Genomic DNA, 19,844 nt, shown 5'->3' with positions numbered 1-19,844 from the left:
GGCACGTATTTTATTATTATTATTGTTATTATTATTAGCAAAGCATTATTGTTTTTTGCTAAATCAATAAAATTATTTATATAAACTTAAGTTGTTCAAAAAAAGAAATTATATATATATATATATGCAGCCCGGCCAGCCAAGCACGTGGGTCGTGCCGTGACGTGGGCCGGGTGTGCCAAAACTTGGCACGGCACGAGCCCCACCTTGGCACGCCCCGTGACGGCTGCACGTCAGTACGTCACAATGCCCATCTTTAAGTGTACCACTATACTTTCAATTATTCTCTAAGATACCATTTCATCAAATATATAATGTATTCTTGAATTTGGATGTCATTAAAATTAATCGGTTAAAGTTTTAAGAGGATTTATCCCTTAGCGGCCTTAAGGTTCAAGTTTGAGGTCAAAATTAGCCCAAAAAAAGCTTAAAAAGTCACGGTTTATGTACAAGAAAAATGTCTCAATTTGTATACTACGTATTTTGATTTGTTTCTCGCAAAAAAAAAAAATTGTTCGGTTAAAATTTTGGGAGTTATTATGGTATTAAAGGATCAAAATTTGCAGTCGAAATCAGAAAAAGAAGTACCACAAGTCCACAATCGTCCCAAACTAATGTTACATTTAACGAAATGCTATATTAGAAAATAAGTCAAAATTATAATGGTGCCATATAAAGTGGAAACCAAATTTAAAAAAAAAAAAAAAATCAAAATTACAATGATACTATATTAAAAATCCCATATTTAAAATAAAAAAATTAAATAAAATAAATAAAATGTTTGTCCTACCCCATATGATGACGAAATTGAAGACCAAAACATGCTACTTTAAAAGTTGACGCTGAAAAGATGGACCGTAATTCTTAATGCAAATGCCTAGTTGATGATCACATCATGAAGCCCACCTTTGTTATAGGCGCAACACACGCATGTGTACCAAGGCCCAACAAAAGCAACATCATTTATAATGTACCAACACTTTGTATACGGGTTTGGATCCTCTAGAGTTGAACTCTATAGAGTTCAATAAATCTAGACCCTCCACAATAGATCAATGGCTAATATTCATCTTGCATGTATTTCAAAATAAAAAATAAAAGTTCAATAAAAAATAATTTAAAACTCTCACTCTCACAACTCTACAACTCTATAATTTTCAAACTCTAGAGGATCTCAACTCCTTTGTATACATCCAAAAAGTTTTTTTGCTTATTCTTTATCATAACCATTGAACTTATACTTGTACTACAACGTAAATTTGCTACGGAGTATAATGCAAAATATATTTGGATTAGTTTCATACAAGTTCTTAGTTTCTTACAGGAATGAGTTTTATTGTTAATACTTTAATAAAATATTACCGGTATATACTCTATACTTCGTATATTAATAGTCAAAATAGTTCATAGAGTACTCATTAGCTCGACACTCCGAGCCGTACCATACCTAAATTAAACCAATTCACTTCATAGGCTAAGCATGAAACAACCTACATACATTCTATCATATTTAGGGGTCTGTTCTGATTTACTAAACTAAGCTGAACTGAACTGTTTATGCGAGAAGGAAATTAGGAACTAAATTGAACAAAACTGATTGAAGCTGAACTGAACTGAAATGAAGCTGAATAAAACAGGCCCTTAGCTTGAATTAAATTCCTTGCCCTTCGCTTTACTCTTAGACGTTGACCTATTTAGCTTGGTTGACTAACCTGTGAAAAATGTACAGTTAGCTCACTAAGATCCTTCTTCTTTAAATAAAATTTTTTAAAATAATAATAATAATAATAAATAAAAAAAAAAAGCGAAAACAAATTTTGATAAAATTTCTTTTACTATTGTATGTATGGACGAATATTTTGACTTGGAAATTAATGCTAAAGCCATTCCTTATGCCTTTTTTTTGACCTTTGAAGACGAAATAAGTGTGACTTTAGCTTAAAATTATCGAACAAATAAATACCAGTATAAAAAAATACAATATAAAATAATAACTTTTTTTTTTTTGGGTGTTCCACCTGATTACCCCTTTAGGCTTATTTAGATTAGGGGATCAGTTATGGCTGCTTAGGTTCTAGTCCCCTCCCAATTATTGTTGTAGGGGATCGAACAAGCTAAGGGTCTTCCCTATCAAGTGTAGTCTCAATCACTACTAATCCACTGTACCAAATTACCAATAACCAATTGGTAAACAATAAATAATATAAAATTATAAATAAATCAAAGAAGAAAAGAAAAGGGGTAGGTGTAAGTTTGATTACCCAAGAATGCATGCAGTAATTTGCGGAAGTGATAGTACAACATAAAATCCATTAATCATTATACTTTATAGTTTAATAGGTCCAAATCATCATAATTAAGTCAATTAGATGAATTAATATGAATTAAGTGCTCTTGCCCCAATATTGCTAGTTTGCTACTACTAGTCTACTATATCATATGTACTTATATTTGCCTGTTATTGGTTTGTCAGAGCCAATAAAAGAGTGACACATAAAAATGTGTTAGTTTATGTTTATGATGATTTCGTTTAGTGGAAGAAAAAACTGCCCCAAAAAACTAATCATGTCTCCCTCTAAGCTTTAGCTGTACCTAAAAGCATGGAGCTGAACTTCTTCCATTAACTAAACATTATCTTTGAGTGCTTTGAATTGAATGAAAGGCTAGCATTTTAGTTTTAAGTTGTCTAATGTGAACCCAAAGACTACCCACTTTCTATTCTATGCATACTCGAATGTACCATTTGCGTGCTATTGTACTAAACTGTTAATACGCACGAGATATATTAAACTTGTTAAGGAAAACAATGTTGTGAAAGTTATGGGCCAGGATATTATTCGCTTTTTTTTTTTTTTTTTTTTTTTAAAAAAAAAAAAAAAAGGTAAAGGGGGTGTAAAAAAAAAAATTTAAGAATTTAATTACAACATGATGTTTGTGTGAATAAAATCTAGTTAGTAGCGCATCTAAAAATTTAGACGTCGTCCTACTATCGCCATGATGACACATTGGCATGTAATTGGAGTTTATTTTAATTCGATCATTATGGTAAGCCGTAAGGTGTTATTTTCAAGGAACTATGGCTATTGGTATGATACCTAAACGGCTAAACCTAAGTCATTCCATCAATATAATCTTAAAAAATGATTGAAGCCTAAGTAAGATAGATGAATTGGACATTAGAAGAATTATATGGGACATGATGTTAATCCGATTCTTATTAAAAATATTAAAATACTTCTCAATCCAATTAATTTTGTGACACAAATCAAATCATCTTAAAATGAGTGGATGGAAAGTGGTATGGAAGTATGGAACTACTAACTATGATCATGATTGATCATAAATTTGCTTGCTTGATAAGAATGATAACCTAGGCACATACCATCATCTATAATAATTTAAGACCAAGTTTGATAGATGAATCAAACGTATGGGACTTAATAAATGTACGATGTTTACCCTTATTAGGACGATGTTTATCCTTATTAGGATAAATAATAATTCTTAATGCATTGTATTCACTACAAGAAAAATCACTTTTCGTAGCGATTATTTCGTAGCGATTGTTCATTCGCTACAATATGCAAGTATGTTTGTGAAATAATTAAGGATGTCGTATCATTTTTACAATCGCCATGGTTTTCCCATATAAAATCGATACGGAAAGTATAATAATACATATCCACACTATTTTTACACATTTATATAATTTTGAGAAATCGTATCATTTACAATCGCCACTAAATCCTAAAAATCGATACGAAAAACCTTTTCAACACTAGATATATAAATATTGTTTGACAAAGAATACATAAAATATGTCATAGCTTATTGGTGAAACATTTAATATAAGAGTTTGAGGTTGCATGTTTGAATCTTGTAAAGATCATACACATGTTTTTTTTTTTTGATGAAAATGAGTTGAACATTTATAGCGATTGTAATCGCTACAATAATCACCACGATTGGATGTAGTTTTTCGTATTGATTATTGAGGCCAAGGCGATATTGAAAACCACTACTAAAGGCTAAGGCAATGGGGGATATTGTATCGAATGACCATTCGTTGGGAAAGCTTTTTGTTGCAATTACAATCGATACTAAAGGTTAAAATAATCGCTACGAAAAGGTTATTTTCTTGTAGTGTTTCTTTATTCATCATGATCGATTTAACTTAATTAAAATGAGTCCTACACGGGATTCCTCCAATAAAAAATAAAAAGTACAGCTAAAACTTCAAAGCATCATATTAGTATGGAATTAATGAAAACAAATCATGACAACAAAGTATAATTATCTAAAACGTTTAAACAACAAAATGAGCATTTTCTTCTTTAGAAATCAATGTGTACCATATCTCCATATGACAATCATAACGTACGAGTTAAAATAAAACTACTAGTTATAGAAAAACAATCTTAGTAATCCTTGTAATTGGAAAGTGCCAAACTAATGTTATCAAGCATCAACCTCCATAAAGTGCCATGAATGTTTAGACACTAGCTTAGACCATTAGATATGTTAGTTCAATCTCAACAATTCAATCAATCTAAAACACTATGTGCCATACAAATATAATTTTGATGTAGTAGCGTAATTCACCAACTTATTGCTTTAAAGACCAATTGAGTCACAAAACAACTTAGTTTAGAAGTTAGGTTAATACATATATATGTATATATAAATTATTTAATTCATATAATATGATTTTTATTGGTTTTGTTCAGCTAGCATTTTAGAAGGTACCATTATTATTCCATTAAAAATATGCATGCCCATTCTGTTAATGTACATGTTAAAATTAATCATACCCTAAAAAGAAGTGGAGTAGCATGTGTACATTTTACTACAAAAGTCAACCCACCAAATAACACCTGCCTTCCAACAAAAAAAGACAAAAATAATAATATTAAATATTATAAATTTTATTTATTTTTGTTTTTAGTTTTATTTCTTAGCATGCCTTACCATAATCATGAAAATAAAAAAACAATCATTTTTTCTGACCAAAATCATTCCTTTTTTTCCGTTATAAAATCCACCTCTTTCATTTCACTTCTCCCAACTCACTCCAAGAGTCCAAGTCATAACTAGAATTTATTTTTATTCCACTTAGACAACAAAAATAACAATAACAAGAATAATAATGAGGCACTTCTTTTTGCATTTGTTCATGCTATATGCAACTCTCATTACATGTCAAGGTGTCTTACAAACCTCCCTTAGAAGCAAAGGAGCAACACCCATGACAATGCAATTTGAAGCCATCTACCAATTTGGCGACTCGCTTTCCGATACCGGCAACTTAATCCGGGAGTCTACCGGTGCAAAGACCGCCTTCGCGAGGCTTCCTTATGGACAAACTTATTTCCGCCACCCGACCGGCCGTTGTTCCGATGGCCTTCTTATGGTGGATTATATAGGTATGTTTCATTTATTTGCACTCCTACACTTAACACTTTATTCAAATTTCCTCTGTTTCCTCTGTTTTTCTTTTTCATATTATTGTGATAATATGTATAGAACTTATTATATTAGAACATATTGAAATATATTTTACATTAGTAAAATAAAGAAAGGGTAGTAATATATTCAAAACTACTGCTTTTATTTTTTCTCCTAAAGTAAGTTGAAATTATAAGGAAATGGAGTAAATAGTTTAATAGATTATAATATATACTTTGTTTTTTGATTAAATGTGTAATTCATATTTATAGCTGTTGATACACAAGAGAATAAGGATAATTAAGAATCGCATTTTTAGAAATGACATGAGATAGTTAAATTAATGATAAGTACTTTCTCCGTGTTTTGTTTTTCCAAAGTGGAATGTTTTGTGAGAAATTGAAAAGTCGAGATGAATAATAAGAAATTGAAGGAGTAGTTAAGTACAATTAACTAATTAATTAACTAACTATATAATACCCTACAACCAAATATTAGTCCAAAATATATTGCAAGTTTCAACTTTTTAAATTGAACATTTTGTAAAAAAAATTCACTTTCCCAACCCCCTACCAAAAAAAGTAAGAATTTTTTTTCAGAAATTAGTCAATGAGTTAGAATAATTGTGTGAGACTTTTACATCTCAATCTAACTATTGTTCAATTTTTTTTTTGAATGGTAGCTATGTACTTTAACCTACCACTGCTGAACCCATATCTTGCCAAAGGAAGTGACTTTACCTATGGAGCCAATTTCGCCGTGGCTGGCGTCACTGCTCTCGATGTAGCCGCTTTGGCTGCTCGAAACGTAACTCTACCTCTTACACAAAGCAACTTGGATATGCAACTACGTTGGTTTAGATCTCTCCTCTACTCTACTTTCTCCGATCCAATAGGTACGTGTTATGCTATAATGTACTATTAGATGACAATATTGACTATTCTGGTTGTAATCGGTATAAAATAAATAACGCTAATGCATGACTGCATGGTGCCAAATTATATGCCATTTTGTCAATGACTATCATTAATACTTGCCTAAATAATGTTTATAAATGATATAATATCGAGTGGTACAAAAGAGTTATGAAGATCGAACACCACGTAATTTTCATAAATACAATTTATTATCAAGTACTTTGTTAATCTTTCTTGTCAAATTAATACTTATAGCTTGTGTTTGGTAGGTTATTGTTTGTAGGGTTTCCAAATCTTTGGAGAGCCACCTTTTATTTATGATAGTGTTTATATTGACAGAAATTTGTGTACGGAGTATGACATATTCTTGCACCAAATTTAATGTGGAAAGAAATTAAAAAGATTTTTAATTTTCAAATCTTTGAAAAACTTCTTTTCTTATGAAAGTGCCATAATTTAAAGGACACAAATTTTTGCAGTACACACATTTATATCACTTTTTTTTTTTTTTTTTTTTTTTGAAATGGCAGGACACATTTATATTCTTACACTAATTGATAAGTCGAAATTCTTTCCTATACGGCTATACCTTTATACTTTAAAAAAAAAAAAAAATATTGCGTAAGAAGTTAAAATTATGTAAAATACGTATGTATTGGACATTAAATAACACTGAATTATTCTTAAGTTTGTCGTAATTTCAAGTTACTTTTATCACAAAGATAAAGTTAATTATAAATAACAAAAACTTAGGGGAAGAAGAGAATTTACCTTTACGCTATCAGAAATTTGATTAAAACAATCCTAAAAGTTCACAAACTTTTATGATCGATCTAAAGAATATTGACATTGTATATTGTAATCACATGAAGAAATTAATACAATTAACTAGTCCTAAATCACAAAGAATTGTGTCTATTAAAAATTATAAATGACATTTCCTTGTAATTGCATGCATGGTTGCAGAAATCAGAGAAAAACTCCAAAAATCATTGGTATTAATGGGAGAAATTGGAGGCAATGACTACAATTTCGCTTTCTTCCAAGGTAGAACTTTGGAAGAAGTATATCAGTTCGTTCCTCACGTTGTACAAACCATTAAAGATGCAGTTAAGGTATGTTGATCACAGGTTGCTACTTTATAAAATTAATACTTGTAGTTGACTACTATAGTTATTCACATTTCACGTTAATAATCTATCAGCGTTAGGACTTACAAGTTGTCATATTATCCTAACCTCTTTAAAATAATGTGTCATATCGTGTGCACAGTTAAGTTGAATTGAGTGTACCATAAAACTTATTATGAAATTTTAGGCTTACTTTTGGATAAGTAATTAATCCTCATGTTGCTAAAGTTATTAGTTACTATGATTATTTTATGGGACATAGTAATGATTTTACATCTTCTTCCCATCAATCACTTAATTTTACCTACCATTTTGTGAAAATGCTACCATTGAGTAATGAGTATTAATATACTTTATTTGAAATATTTTATATCTCATAAATAATACCCTAAAGTTGCACATAACATTTAACGGAGATACTATTAGAAAACTACATCACTTTTATTCGGGATGACCTTAAATAATAAGTGTGTTTAGCGTTAAAAATTCGGGTTGAAGAGTGTAGTATTGAACACAAATTTTCTCTAAACTATATTGCAGGAAGTGATTCGGCTTGGTGCTACTAATATTGTGGTGCCCGGGAATTTTCCCATCGGTTGTGTACCTCTTTATCTTGTTAAATTCGCGACCATTGATGCATCGAAGTATGATGAACTCGAATGCCTTAAAGACTACAACGACTTCTCAAAGTATCACAATAATCTCTTAATAGAAGCCATCGAAGAGGTGCAACGCGAACACCCGGGTGTTGCCATTGCTTATGGAGACTACTACTCTGCCTTGACATGGGTCATTAGTCATGCTCCTCGTTTAGGTAAAATAGTTATACAATTTGTGCACCCCTCCCTTCTTAACATAGTAAACAAAACCGTCACATCATTCATTATTCTAACCAATAATAATTCAGTATCATTCACGTTGATAATTTATACTACTACCTCCATTACAGGTTATGTGCAAAGATTTGACATAAAGCAGAGAGAGAAAATGTCTAATCGTTGCACATAACCTGTAACGGAGGTAGTATAAGGTTAAAGCTATATTTATATATCACTCTATCATTAATATTCAAACCATATTTTACATTTTCCTAACCAAATGATGTTCTAGTCAATACCTAAAAATAGCTCAATATTACTAAACTAGTAATATTGAAAGCTTTGACTTTGCACACATCCTATATTTTAAAGTCTTGGTTATTTTTCGTTTTGCTCAAAACATAACTAATTTGTAATCATGGAAAATGGTAAATTAAAATGATAAGCTAGGTAAAAAGTTGGTGTGACAATATAATATTTCCGTTGAATCAATCACAATTCACAACAAGAGGGATTTAGACCCGTGATTGATTCCATGAGTGGTCCATACTCCAATGCTTAGAAGGACCTAGACAATACATGAGACAATTTGTAAAAATGAAGTATTAATTGTAACTAACATGCCATCATATATTGCCAAATTATCACGTTATACTATTTTTATGGTTGGACTTTTTGAAAGGCTTTGTAATAATAGCTCCTCATTCACTTTCAAAGTTTATTCCACAAAATTTCATACATATGTTGTATATATAACGAATAACTTTAACGGTAAAGTAAAGATAATATGGAATATGTATACGTAGCTGACTAAATTTAACGGTAAAGTAAAGATAACTTGGGGACAAAAAATATTGTTAATCCAATTAGTCTTTAAATTGTTACTAAAAGACAAAAGGTTTCAAATTTTATTTTTTACAGGATTCGAGCGAAATGGATCGAAAAAGGCTTGTTGTGCAATTGGTCGCAATCCATACAATTATGACCTAAAAAGAAGTTGCGGAAGCCCTGGAGTTCCAGTGTGCCAAGATCCTAGTAAAACAGTAAATTGGGATGGAATTCATATGACTCAAGAGGGAAACAAAAATGTAGCTAGATGGTTATTGAGAAATTTTGTACCTACACTTCAAAAACGTCTTCATCCTTAATCGAAAAATTAATAAATTATTACACTTTTTGATTAAGAATTTTCACATACTAAATTTATTCAGATATCAAAATTTGATATTCTATCAAGGCTAATCTATATATTATACTAAAAGACAAGCGCCTCAATGTGAGGATGACAAATGTCACTCTCTCATTGGCTTATCTTAAGTATTAAATATATCTATATAATTACTGTTTACATATTCAAGCATAGTTATTTTTGTTAAACTTCAAACAATAAAAGCAAGTTTCTATACATGCATAAGATTTTCATGATTTCCTAACACAAATATTGATTTAATTTTTTTATAATAAATATATACTTTCCAATACTACAAATAATCCATAAAGTCTTTCCAATCTTTATTTATATTCAAGTTAAAGAATAATAACTAATTTGAAGCAATATGATTAAAGTGGCATAATTAAGGAAACAAATATTTCGTATTTTGAAAGGCTAATATTTTTTTTTATGAAAATTAAATAAAATCGATAAGAATTTAGTTTGACGTCAATTATGAAATCAATACAAACATTTAAAAAAATCAGATGTACAATAAAATATTGTGCACCTATTATAAAAGCTACCCTGTAATGAATGAAAGTTATTTATGCTTTATTGATAAAAGTTACCCAAAATAGTATACAAATTATCCTAAATTCAATTCAAGTAATCGGATGAATACAAAAGTTTTTGATAAAGATACAAAATAGTGTAAAAATTACTTTTATCGTTTGTTGTGCTCCTTGACAAATACTGAATGCGGAGCCGAAATGTTGTCTTGGAAAAAAATACATAATCTTGAACATAAAATAACCAATCAAAACAAGAAGAATAAAAGTTAAATTGAATTAGACATTTGACGGAAAAGGGATAGATATAAAATGTATTATAACTATTACTCGTGTTTTAAATTGTAATATTCGTATTAACAATGCTATTACTTATGAATTTTTTTTTAGAAAAACTAACATTTTGATTTATAAATCGTGCATTGCTCATGTACTATACTAGATATACAACAATCATGTGCAATAATTTATGTTGTTTTATACATAATAATACTTTTAATTATAATAGTATGTGTATATAATATAATAATTTTTATAATATAAAAATTATATGTATATAATATAATATTTTATAACACGTGTCCTCCATACAAAGTGTTTGGTTGTTGGTGTAGTGGTGATCGAGACTACACTTGGTAGGGAGGACCTGTGTTCGCTCCCCTGCAACAACAATCGGAAGGGGAGTGGAACCTAATAGCCTAGAACAGATCCTCAAATTTGGATTAGCCCAAAGGGTGAACCGGATAGAACACCCAAAACTCAATGCATATATGACGGGAATTAACTTATCCTTTATATATCTTATACAAAACTCCAAAGTCTAATTTTTTTTTTCAAAATATAATAATAACATTTGTAAATTTTTGTTACTATGAAAGATATAAACCTATCAAAATGTATATATAGTTAAATTGTTTAATAACTTATATCAAATGTGTAGTTTTATTAAAACTATTTGCATGTAATCATTAAATGTGTTGGATGTTGTGTAGCTATGCAATGTCCAAAACTTTAGTTGAGCGACTTTGATTTAGTGATTGTACGGTAAAAAGATATTGACTTCGATCTTGAAACCTAATAGTCTAATAAATTCTAAATAGAAAAATTAAAACAAAAGGAAATGAAAATAGTAAATGGCTTTAAATATTGAAATAAACATAACCTTTTAAATCAATTTAGCGAATTCAAGAGACAATTTTAAGGCTTTTAAAATTAAATGGGGGAAAATATATGTAAAAAGAACATTTTTAGATATATAAATGTCCATGCACTATTATAAGAGTTTTGTTAACCATTTTATAATTAAGGTAGGGATAAATCTTAGTAATATATACTCCGTATATTTTATTTATATAAAATTATCAGTATCCATACCTATATACGAAGTATTTGTGTTGTATACTATATTTAATCAGCTGTTGGTTATATATATGACTATTATATAATATATAGTTTTTGGCACAATGCTTAACTTAGGAAAATATATGTTCTGGTAGGTCAAATATAAGGTTATTATTGTGTCTATAGATTTAATGAGTGCGACGGGTAAATAAAACATGTATATATTAAATTGATTGTAGCTACTGATGCGGATGGTATGATAAGAAAATTTTAGTTTTTTTCTCAACGGGAGATATAAATAAATTAGTTCACTTCTTATATAGCTATGTGGAGCATTATTCAATTATTTTTCAATTAATAAAATAACATTATAAAAAATTAAAAGAAATTCAAATAACATAAAATACTATTCAAATAACGTTCCTTTAATTTTTTTATTGACCATTAGTAACCAAGTCCTTTAATAGTAAATGAATTACCTTTGTTTTTATTTTTATTTTCCCTACGAATTTAATAGTTTGATTTATAAAGCGTGCATCGCACGGGCACTATGCTAGTTGTCAATTAAGAGCCATGTTTTGATTTAAGCCCATTGACATTTCCATTATTTAATATGGTGCGTTAAATTTAAGTACAATTTTGCCAAAAGGGCCTAAAAAAACTCTTAAACGTTGTAATGGCTGATTGTGAGGCTTTGTCTACTTAATACTCCTATTTGATTTAGTTTTGTCCAAAAAAAAAAAAAAAAAAAAAAAAAAAAAAAAAAAAAAAAACCAAAGGAGCTTAGCCAGAACACTTTTATTGGAAAACAAGGCTAGACTAAAGAGAAGAGGCCCACTACACAAATCAATGTGCTCTCTTTACTTCTTTAGCCCATTAAAGCTCACTATTCTATTCTAGTCTAGCACCAAGAAGTGGATGGCTAATATTTGCTTTCAAGTGACTTTAGATCAATTTCTTTTGCTCATGTTTTTACAGAAGTTAAATAGTTAATTAGGCAGCTCATGTAATAGCACATCTAAGCCCTCTTGAGTATTCTACTCTAGTTTGGGTGGGGGGGAGTGCCCTTTAGGCTTTAGTTATTTCAGACATTGTAGCAGCAGATTATTGTTCTTTCTTTAATGCTCCTTCTGACCATTAATTAGATGCCTACTAGGTTAGGTCCCGTGCCATGCACAGTAATTTTTATTATTATTATCATCAATTCAACTATTCTACACTATTTTAGTATGTGTTAAAAATTTAGTCAAGAAAATTGTCTAATAATATTATTGTGAAATAAACTACCAAAATATTAATTGAAATAATCATAGAAGATCCAATTAGCTTTTATGCATTTGATTGAACATATAATTATATTTATGTAAATATGTAATTCAGTGTGGTGTCGTTAGTTTCTTGTTAATTAAATAAAATTTTAAAGCTATATATTTACCTTGAGAAGTAATTCAATTCCATTCGTACTCACTACAAAAATCACGCTATTATTTTATCTCAAATCAAGCCATTTACAATATTAATCAATATCTCCGAATAATGTATTATTTCTTTATTCAACTTTCTCTTGTTATGAATTCTAATTCAATATCAGTATGTTTTATATTATGTTTGGCAATATCTTATACAAATATTTATATATTAGTAAGCAATCAATATATCATGTAGTTTTTTGTTAAAGATTATTACTCGTATGTAGTTAATCTAGTTATTGATTATTAAGGTAATTAGCTTGGCAAAATAATTTTTTATAATATTTTTTTATTATTATGGATTGTATTATAATCTATGATATTATTCCTAGTGTTGTGATTGTTTTTTTTATTCTTTCTAAAAGTGAAGATTTAGACAATAATTAATATTTAACAAATAAGGCAATAATTGACCTATTAGTAAAATAAAAACTTACCTCATTAAAACTTTTACTTAATTAGTGTTTTTCCAAAAAAATAAAAAATAAAAACTTAAGGACACACCAGGAGATGACACGTGTAATTGCTGGTGTGTCTTTTAGTATATTGTTATTGATTGATTTCTAACATTTATTCCTCACATACTAGAGAGAAGTAGACATCTAATTAAGATACGGAGGGAGTAATAATTAATCGCCTCGCGGCCTCTAATAAAAAAAAATGTAAACCATTTGTCAAATATAATTTGAATTATGCTTAGATAGAGTTTACGTACAACCTCTTTTTGAAATGACAATATGGGCCATATGGCTATAATATGGTCAATAGGTGCACCAGGCCCAATCTACACCCAATAAAGAAAGCCTAGATGAAAAAAGGCCACATGGAGTTTAATTTTTTTTAAAAAGATTAATTGTTCGTCCTCTCTATCCACCATATTTATCTTTATTTCATTTTAAAAATTTACTCTCCTCTCATAAATTAAAAATTTTCTTCAATTATTTCTTTTTGTATTTTCTGTCTCCTCTCGCCAATTTTCTGTCTCCTCTCAAAAATTAAAAATCTTCTTCAATTATTTCTTTTTGTATTTTCTGTCTCCTCTCACCAATTTTCTCTTTAAAAAAATTGCAATCCACCATGGCGAAAGACGAAGAACACACGAAAACATCACTCAAAAAATGAACAAATTATAAAATTGAAACAATATTCTACTGTATAATTGTCTTTTTGAATTTTTCTTGTTTTTTTTTTTTTTTTTTTTTTTTTTTTTTTTTTTTTTTTTTTTGTAGAAAATCAAAATTAAATTATCTACTCCTACTGAAGAGGATGAAGATGTGTAAGTAATTTATTGTTTAAATTAGCTACCTAAAAGGATGAAACTTCCGATCAAATACAAGAAGCAAAAGAAAAGCCCCTAAAAACTTCTTATAAGACTCTAGAAGCAACAAAAAAGCCCCAAAAAACTTCTGATAACATAAAAACCTCAAAAACCTCTGAACCCCTTATATAAACTTTTGAACCCCAACTACAAACCACTGAACACTTTACAAAAACCTCTTAACCTACAAAAACCTCCGAACCCCCTAAACTTCTGAACCCAACTACAAATCATTGAACTCCCAACAAAAACCTTTGAACCCCCTACAAAAACTTTTGAACCCCAACCACAAACCACTAAACACCCTACAAAAACCTCTAAACCCTCTACAAAAACTTCTGAGCCTAATCACAAACCAATGAACTCCCTACAAAAACCTCTGAAGTCTAAACCCCCTACAAAAACTTCTGAACACCAACCACAAACCATTGAACACCCTACAAAAACCTCTGACCCCCCTATAAAAACTTCTAAGCCCCAACCACAAATCACTGAACACCCTTGTAGGGAATAATTTCAAGCCTTTAAATCCCACTAGCTTGAACCCCACTGTGATCATACACTAAAGTACGGTGGCGTCCAAAAGGGAAGAAGATAGAGCAAAAGAGTCGCCAACAAGTTTTTAAGGAACTTGTAAACCGTTCACGAGGTGAAGGTTACACCCCTTAACGATCCAAGAGATCGTCAACTCCATAAGGTCATGAACCAAATAAGGGTTCGGGGATGATGGTACAAATCCAACCTAAAAGAGATTGAATCTGCCCTAATAATAGGCCTCTACTTTATTCTGATCGTATTCATGTGCGCTTTTTAATTAACATGCAATCATTAGATTAACCCTAAACCTGTTTATCTATGTTGGTTGAATATTAATGCACAAATAAACTATTATTGGCGATCACTTGAATTATAATCACATTAACCCTAACAAGATTATTAATATCTTATTAATCGTGATTACAAGTACCAATGCCCTTTAAACATGCAATAAAGGTGTGATCAAGCAATAACAATAACGTATCAAGCAACATAATAAATAATCAATATCATGAATAATAATTATAATAATAATAATATCATCATAAATAAAATAATTATCATCAAAATAATAATAATAATAATATTCATAATCATAAATTATAACGATTATAATCATAATCATGTCCGTGTTAATATTAAAGCATAATAAAAGAAAGATCCTAGGCATGATACTAACAAGATTAATAACAAACCCTAGCATGTCACAAAGCATTAAAAATCAAATCTTTAACCCTAGCATGATACTAACAATCATAAATATTAGAAAGAATATAGGAAGCATCGTATTTTTAATCATACTTAATATTAAAGTTACCCTAGACATGATACTAGGAATCAAGATAACAATCTAAGCATGATTTCTATATCATAATATCAATTAAAGCACTTACTTTGATGCCTCGTACCTCTTTCTAATAACAAAATACACACGTTAGTAACTTCAAGGAAAATAATAAACAAAACAATTAAATTAAATAATTGAAAGAGAGATTTGGGACCAAACCCTCAGAAATTAAACCTTTCACGTCTAGGGCGAAGGCAACCTCGAATATGGCTAGGTGTTTCTAGATCTTGTGAATGCGGAATTTTGTATGAAAACAAAGTAAGAAAGAATTGAATGTATTAAAGAATGCTGATTAAACTTGTGAATCAGGAGAATTGATGAATGATAGATGTAGATGATGAATCATGATGATTGGTGTATGAAAACGGAGTTTTTAATACGATATTTATAGAGAAAATCAGCCAAAAAGGATAATTTAACAAAACAGAGTCTGACGCACGCAAACCAAGGTTGGCGCCAACCCTGGCTAGCTGGCGCCAGGCACCAATGGCTAGCGACTGGCGCCAAGCCTGGTTCCAGGCGCCAAGGCCTGGGGTTGAACGCCAGTCTTGATTTTAACGCATTTTCGAAAATCCGATAAGTTTACCGTACTGGAGGATAAAATAATATAATTCTTTCGAAAATGCTATTTGATTTTGATTAAAACTCTGAAAAGTCAACAAAGTCAACTTATCAATGCTAATTGAATTAGGAATTAAAAGAACCTTCTAGAAGATTCTAGAAGACTAAAACCATTCCTAATTGCATTAGGAATGATAAATCATATTAGGCCCTCCCCAAGATCATTGGGCCGTACATAAAGCTCAAACCGGGCCTAGTTTGGTAAATTGGCCATAACTTCCTCAATATTCATCGGAATTGGGCTTATAATATATCGTTGGAAAGGTCTTTGCAAGCCCCATCCAACTACACCACTATTGGACCCATATCATGGACCAACCAAACTGGATTGGCTGTTTTTCTTAAATAAAGTTTTCAAAAACAGAGAGAAGAGAAAAGAAATAAAAACTTTCCGCAACACTAGACCTTTCCACACTTTCGTTTCATTCGATTATGATTCGACGTGAAAGGTACTCATCACTGGGTTTGGTTTTGGGGAGACACAAATGAGTGTCTACAACCCTACAAAAACCTCTGAACCCCCTACAAAAACTTATGAACCACAACCACAAACCACTGAACACCCTATAAAAACCTCTGAACCCTCTACAAAAACTTCTGAACCCCAACCACAAACCACTGAATACCGTACAAAAACCTCCGAACCCCTTACAAAAACTTCTGAACCCCAACCACAAACCACTAAACACCCTACAAAAGCCTCTGAACCCCCTACAAAAACTTCTGAAGCCCAACCACAAACCACTGAACACCCTACAAAAACCTCTGAACCCCCTACAAAAACTTATGAACCCCAACCACAAACCACTGAACACCCTACAAAAACCTCTGAACCCCCTACATACAAAAACTTTTGAACCCCAACCACAAATCACTGAACACCCTACAAAAACCTCTGAACCCCCTACAAAAACTTCTGAACCCCAACCACTGAACACCCTACAAAAACCTCTGAACCCCCTACAAAAACTTCTGAACCCCAACCACAAACCACTGAACACCCCTCAAAAACATCTGCCAATTTTTTTTTTTTTTTTTTTTTTTAAAAAAATGATTACAAAATACATAAATCTCAAAAAAAAAGTTCATAAATAATGTATCACTTGTTCAAAATTATAATTAAGATGTTCATAAATCCAAAAATATATGTTTGTAAAAATATATATGTATAGGAAACATGTCTTACGTTCATATTTTTAACTAAAAATGTTCAAAATACCAAAATATAACCAAAAACAACACTGTTCATAATAAAATACACAAATATCACTAAAAAATCAAAATAATATGAAAGCTACATATTTCGAAACTCAAACCTAGCCATAGTGATTTAAATAAAGGAATGTCACCGGAAAATAATCATCTCCATCGTCTTAACCACCTCTTCCTCGTCAAATCCGCCATTTTTAACTTCACTTCATTGGAAAAACTCTATTAACAAAGCTTCAAATTGAAGGTTGAAGAAAACAAACTTTTTTTTAATTAATGTATAGTGATTAACAATGGTGATGAAGGAGTTAAATCACAAACAAAATAATGAATGAATTTAGGAAAAAGAAAAATAGAGGAGAGAGAAATTAGAAATTAGGATTGTAAGAGGAAGAGATGAAGGATCTCAATCTATGGTGAAGTGGTGAACAACAATGGTGATGAAGAAATTAAATCAAAAACAAAATTATGAATGAATTTAAGAGAGAGAAAAATAGTTTAAAGAGAAGAAAGAGGAGATAGAAATCAGAAATGAGGAAAGTGTGAGAGGAGGAGAAGAGAGGAGAGAGAAAATGATGGGGATAGAAAATAATATTGATATTATGGTGACAAATTATAAACATGTGGCCTCTTATTAATGGTGGTGCACATATTTTAATATACACCATGGTGTATATTAAAATTTGCGTAATATGGCTCAAAGCCAGTGTGAAATTTTTGGACCTAACCTAACCCAATTCAGCACCTAAATTGGCTGAATATCAGTTGCTTTAAGTCTATTTTTTTTTATCATATAAAAATTACCTTATATTGTACTCCGTATATAATTAACTATATTTTGTAGATGGTTCGATTTTTTTTTAAAAAAAATAAGAGTGTACACGGGCATTAATCACATAAAGAGGAAAAGAAAACTAAATTTGCATTTTATTTATTTATTGAAAGAACTAAATTTGCATGAATTGATTATTATAACACAAAGTGACAAGGCCAAATTTCTAGTGTCTAAAAAAACATTAAGCCCTTAAGGAATTGGGCCTGACAAAGTGACTATAAAAGTCCTAAAATGTGAGCTACTTTTGGACTAAGCCTAAAGTGAAAAGGGTTTAAGTTTGATTATGACTTTTGCAAAAATTAAAAATAAAAAGGCTTATCCAATTATAAAGTCTGTGTGATCCAACTTACGTCTGGGCAAAGAATCTTTGATTCTCATGTAAAATCCAAATCCAAATCCAAATCCAAAAGCATAATAATTGAAGCATTAATTTTGATGAAGAAAACTTTTTGCAACTTGGAATATCTAATCTTCTATATTACTCTTCTATAACTTTATTTATTTATTTTTTTATGCCTTTTTTGAAAAAATAATGTTCCATTTCATATATTCTTATATTGCACAGTAGTTTATACCAAAAATGGATATTTAATTCTTACAAGCTGGTATAAAATGTTCCATATATCTTTTCAGGTAGTGCAAAAATTATTTTGATCCCAAAAATTATATTCTGTTTCCACTAGAAAAAGTATTTAGGTTATTATAATTCAAGATAGGGTTTGGACAAGATTGAGGAATTATAATTTGGACTTCAGTTCTTGAAAACATTTATTTTGGTTTTCTAGTGCATTTAGTATAAATCCTAAATAGTCCCCCGATGACGTGATTTACTTTTGAAAATAGTACATAATATATTTTTTTTAGTGGAGGTTTAATTATAAAACTATATAAATACACTATGTTTTAGGGAAATCATTCAATAAGAATTTTAAAATCACAAACCTGTTTTACATTGGATTGAGCATACAAAATCAATTTGAATCGAATTGGACCGAATATATCAGCTAGAACATCGAAGAACAAACATCATAATTACATAGGAAATTAGTCATCCCCTGAATTCAATTTCGATATTTCAGTTCAATCTAAATATGGGAAGGTTTATTGTCCTAATATTCATGCATTCAATTAGGAGACAATGTTTTGTCATTAAAATATTTTAATTATAGATCTAGGCTATTCAATATTGATTTGATTTTTGGATTTTTGAAAAGTGGTGATTTAATCTAATTGCCTCCATGCATGACTTTTACTGAAACCTTTTACTAGGATTAATCATTGGATTTATAACGTGAGGAAGGGGATCTTGCAATACATATTAGGGTGACAAATGTTTGATTCTAGTTCCTAAAACTTACATACAGCATGCAGATTCTAACTATACGAGGAAATCAGAATCTTGTAACTTGTACGTGCATCATAAGTAACCATATATTAGTAAAACCTAAAGCAAAGTTTAAGGGGCAACATCTTGATGCACCAAACAAACAAGGATCCTCCTTGTGTAAGAAAATTGATTTACTAACTTCTTTGCTCGTAAATTCAAAAATAGATTTTTCAAAAGTCATACTCGTCATGTGCGCTGCATTGGTAACAAATTTAAAAAATTACAATTCATATTTAATTTTAGGGTTT

General features: G+C 30.2%; 1 protein-coding gene across 1 annotated transcript; it reads left to right on the top strand.

Annotated features, from left to right (window-relative positions):
- The first annotated feature begins 5,146 nt into the window (after positions 1 to 5,146).
- On the top strand, positions 5,147 to 9,493 carry LOC145610212 (acetylajmalan esterase 2-like). The gene is made up of 5 exons (XM_081665501.1): positions 5,147 to 5,423; positions 6,128 to 6,340; positions 7,329 to 7,477; positions 8,033 to 8,306; positions 9,232 to 9,493. The coding sequence occupies exons 1-5, from the start codon at positions 5,147 to 5,149 to the stop codon at positions 9,456 to 9,458; spliced, it is 1,140 nt and encodes a 379-aa protein (XP_081521627.1). The 3' UTR covers positions 9,459 to 9,493.
- Positions 9,494 to 19,844: the final 10,351 nt, after the last annotated feature.

This window comes from Chenopodium album, chromosome 3 (genome assembly GCF_948465745.1).
Source record: "Chenopodium album chromosome 3, dcCheAlbu1.1, whole genome shotgun sequence".
NCBI lineage: Eukaryota > Viridiplantae > Streptophyta > Magnoliopsida > Caryophyllales > Amaranthaceae > Chenopodium > Chenopodium album.
This window is presented reverse-complemented; position numbering and strand designations above follow the sequence as displayed.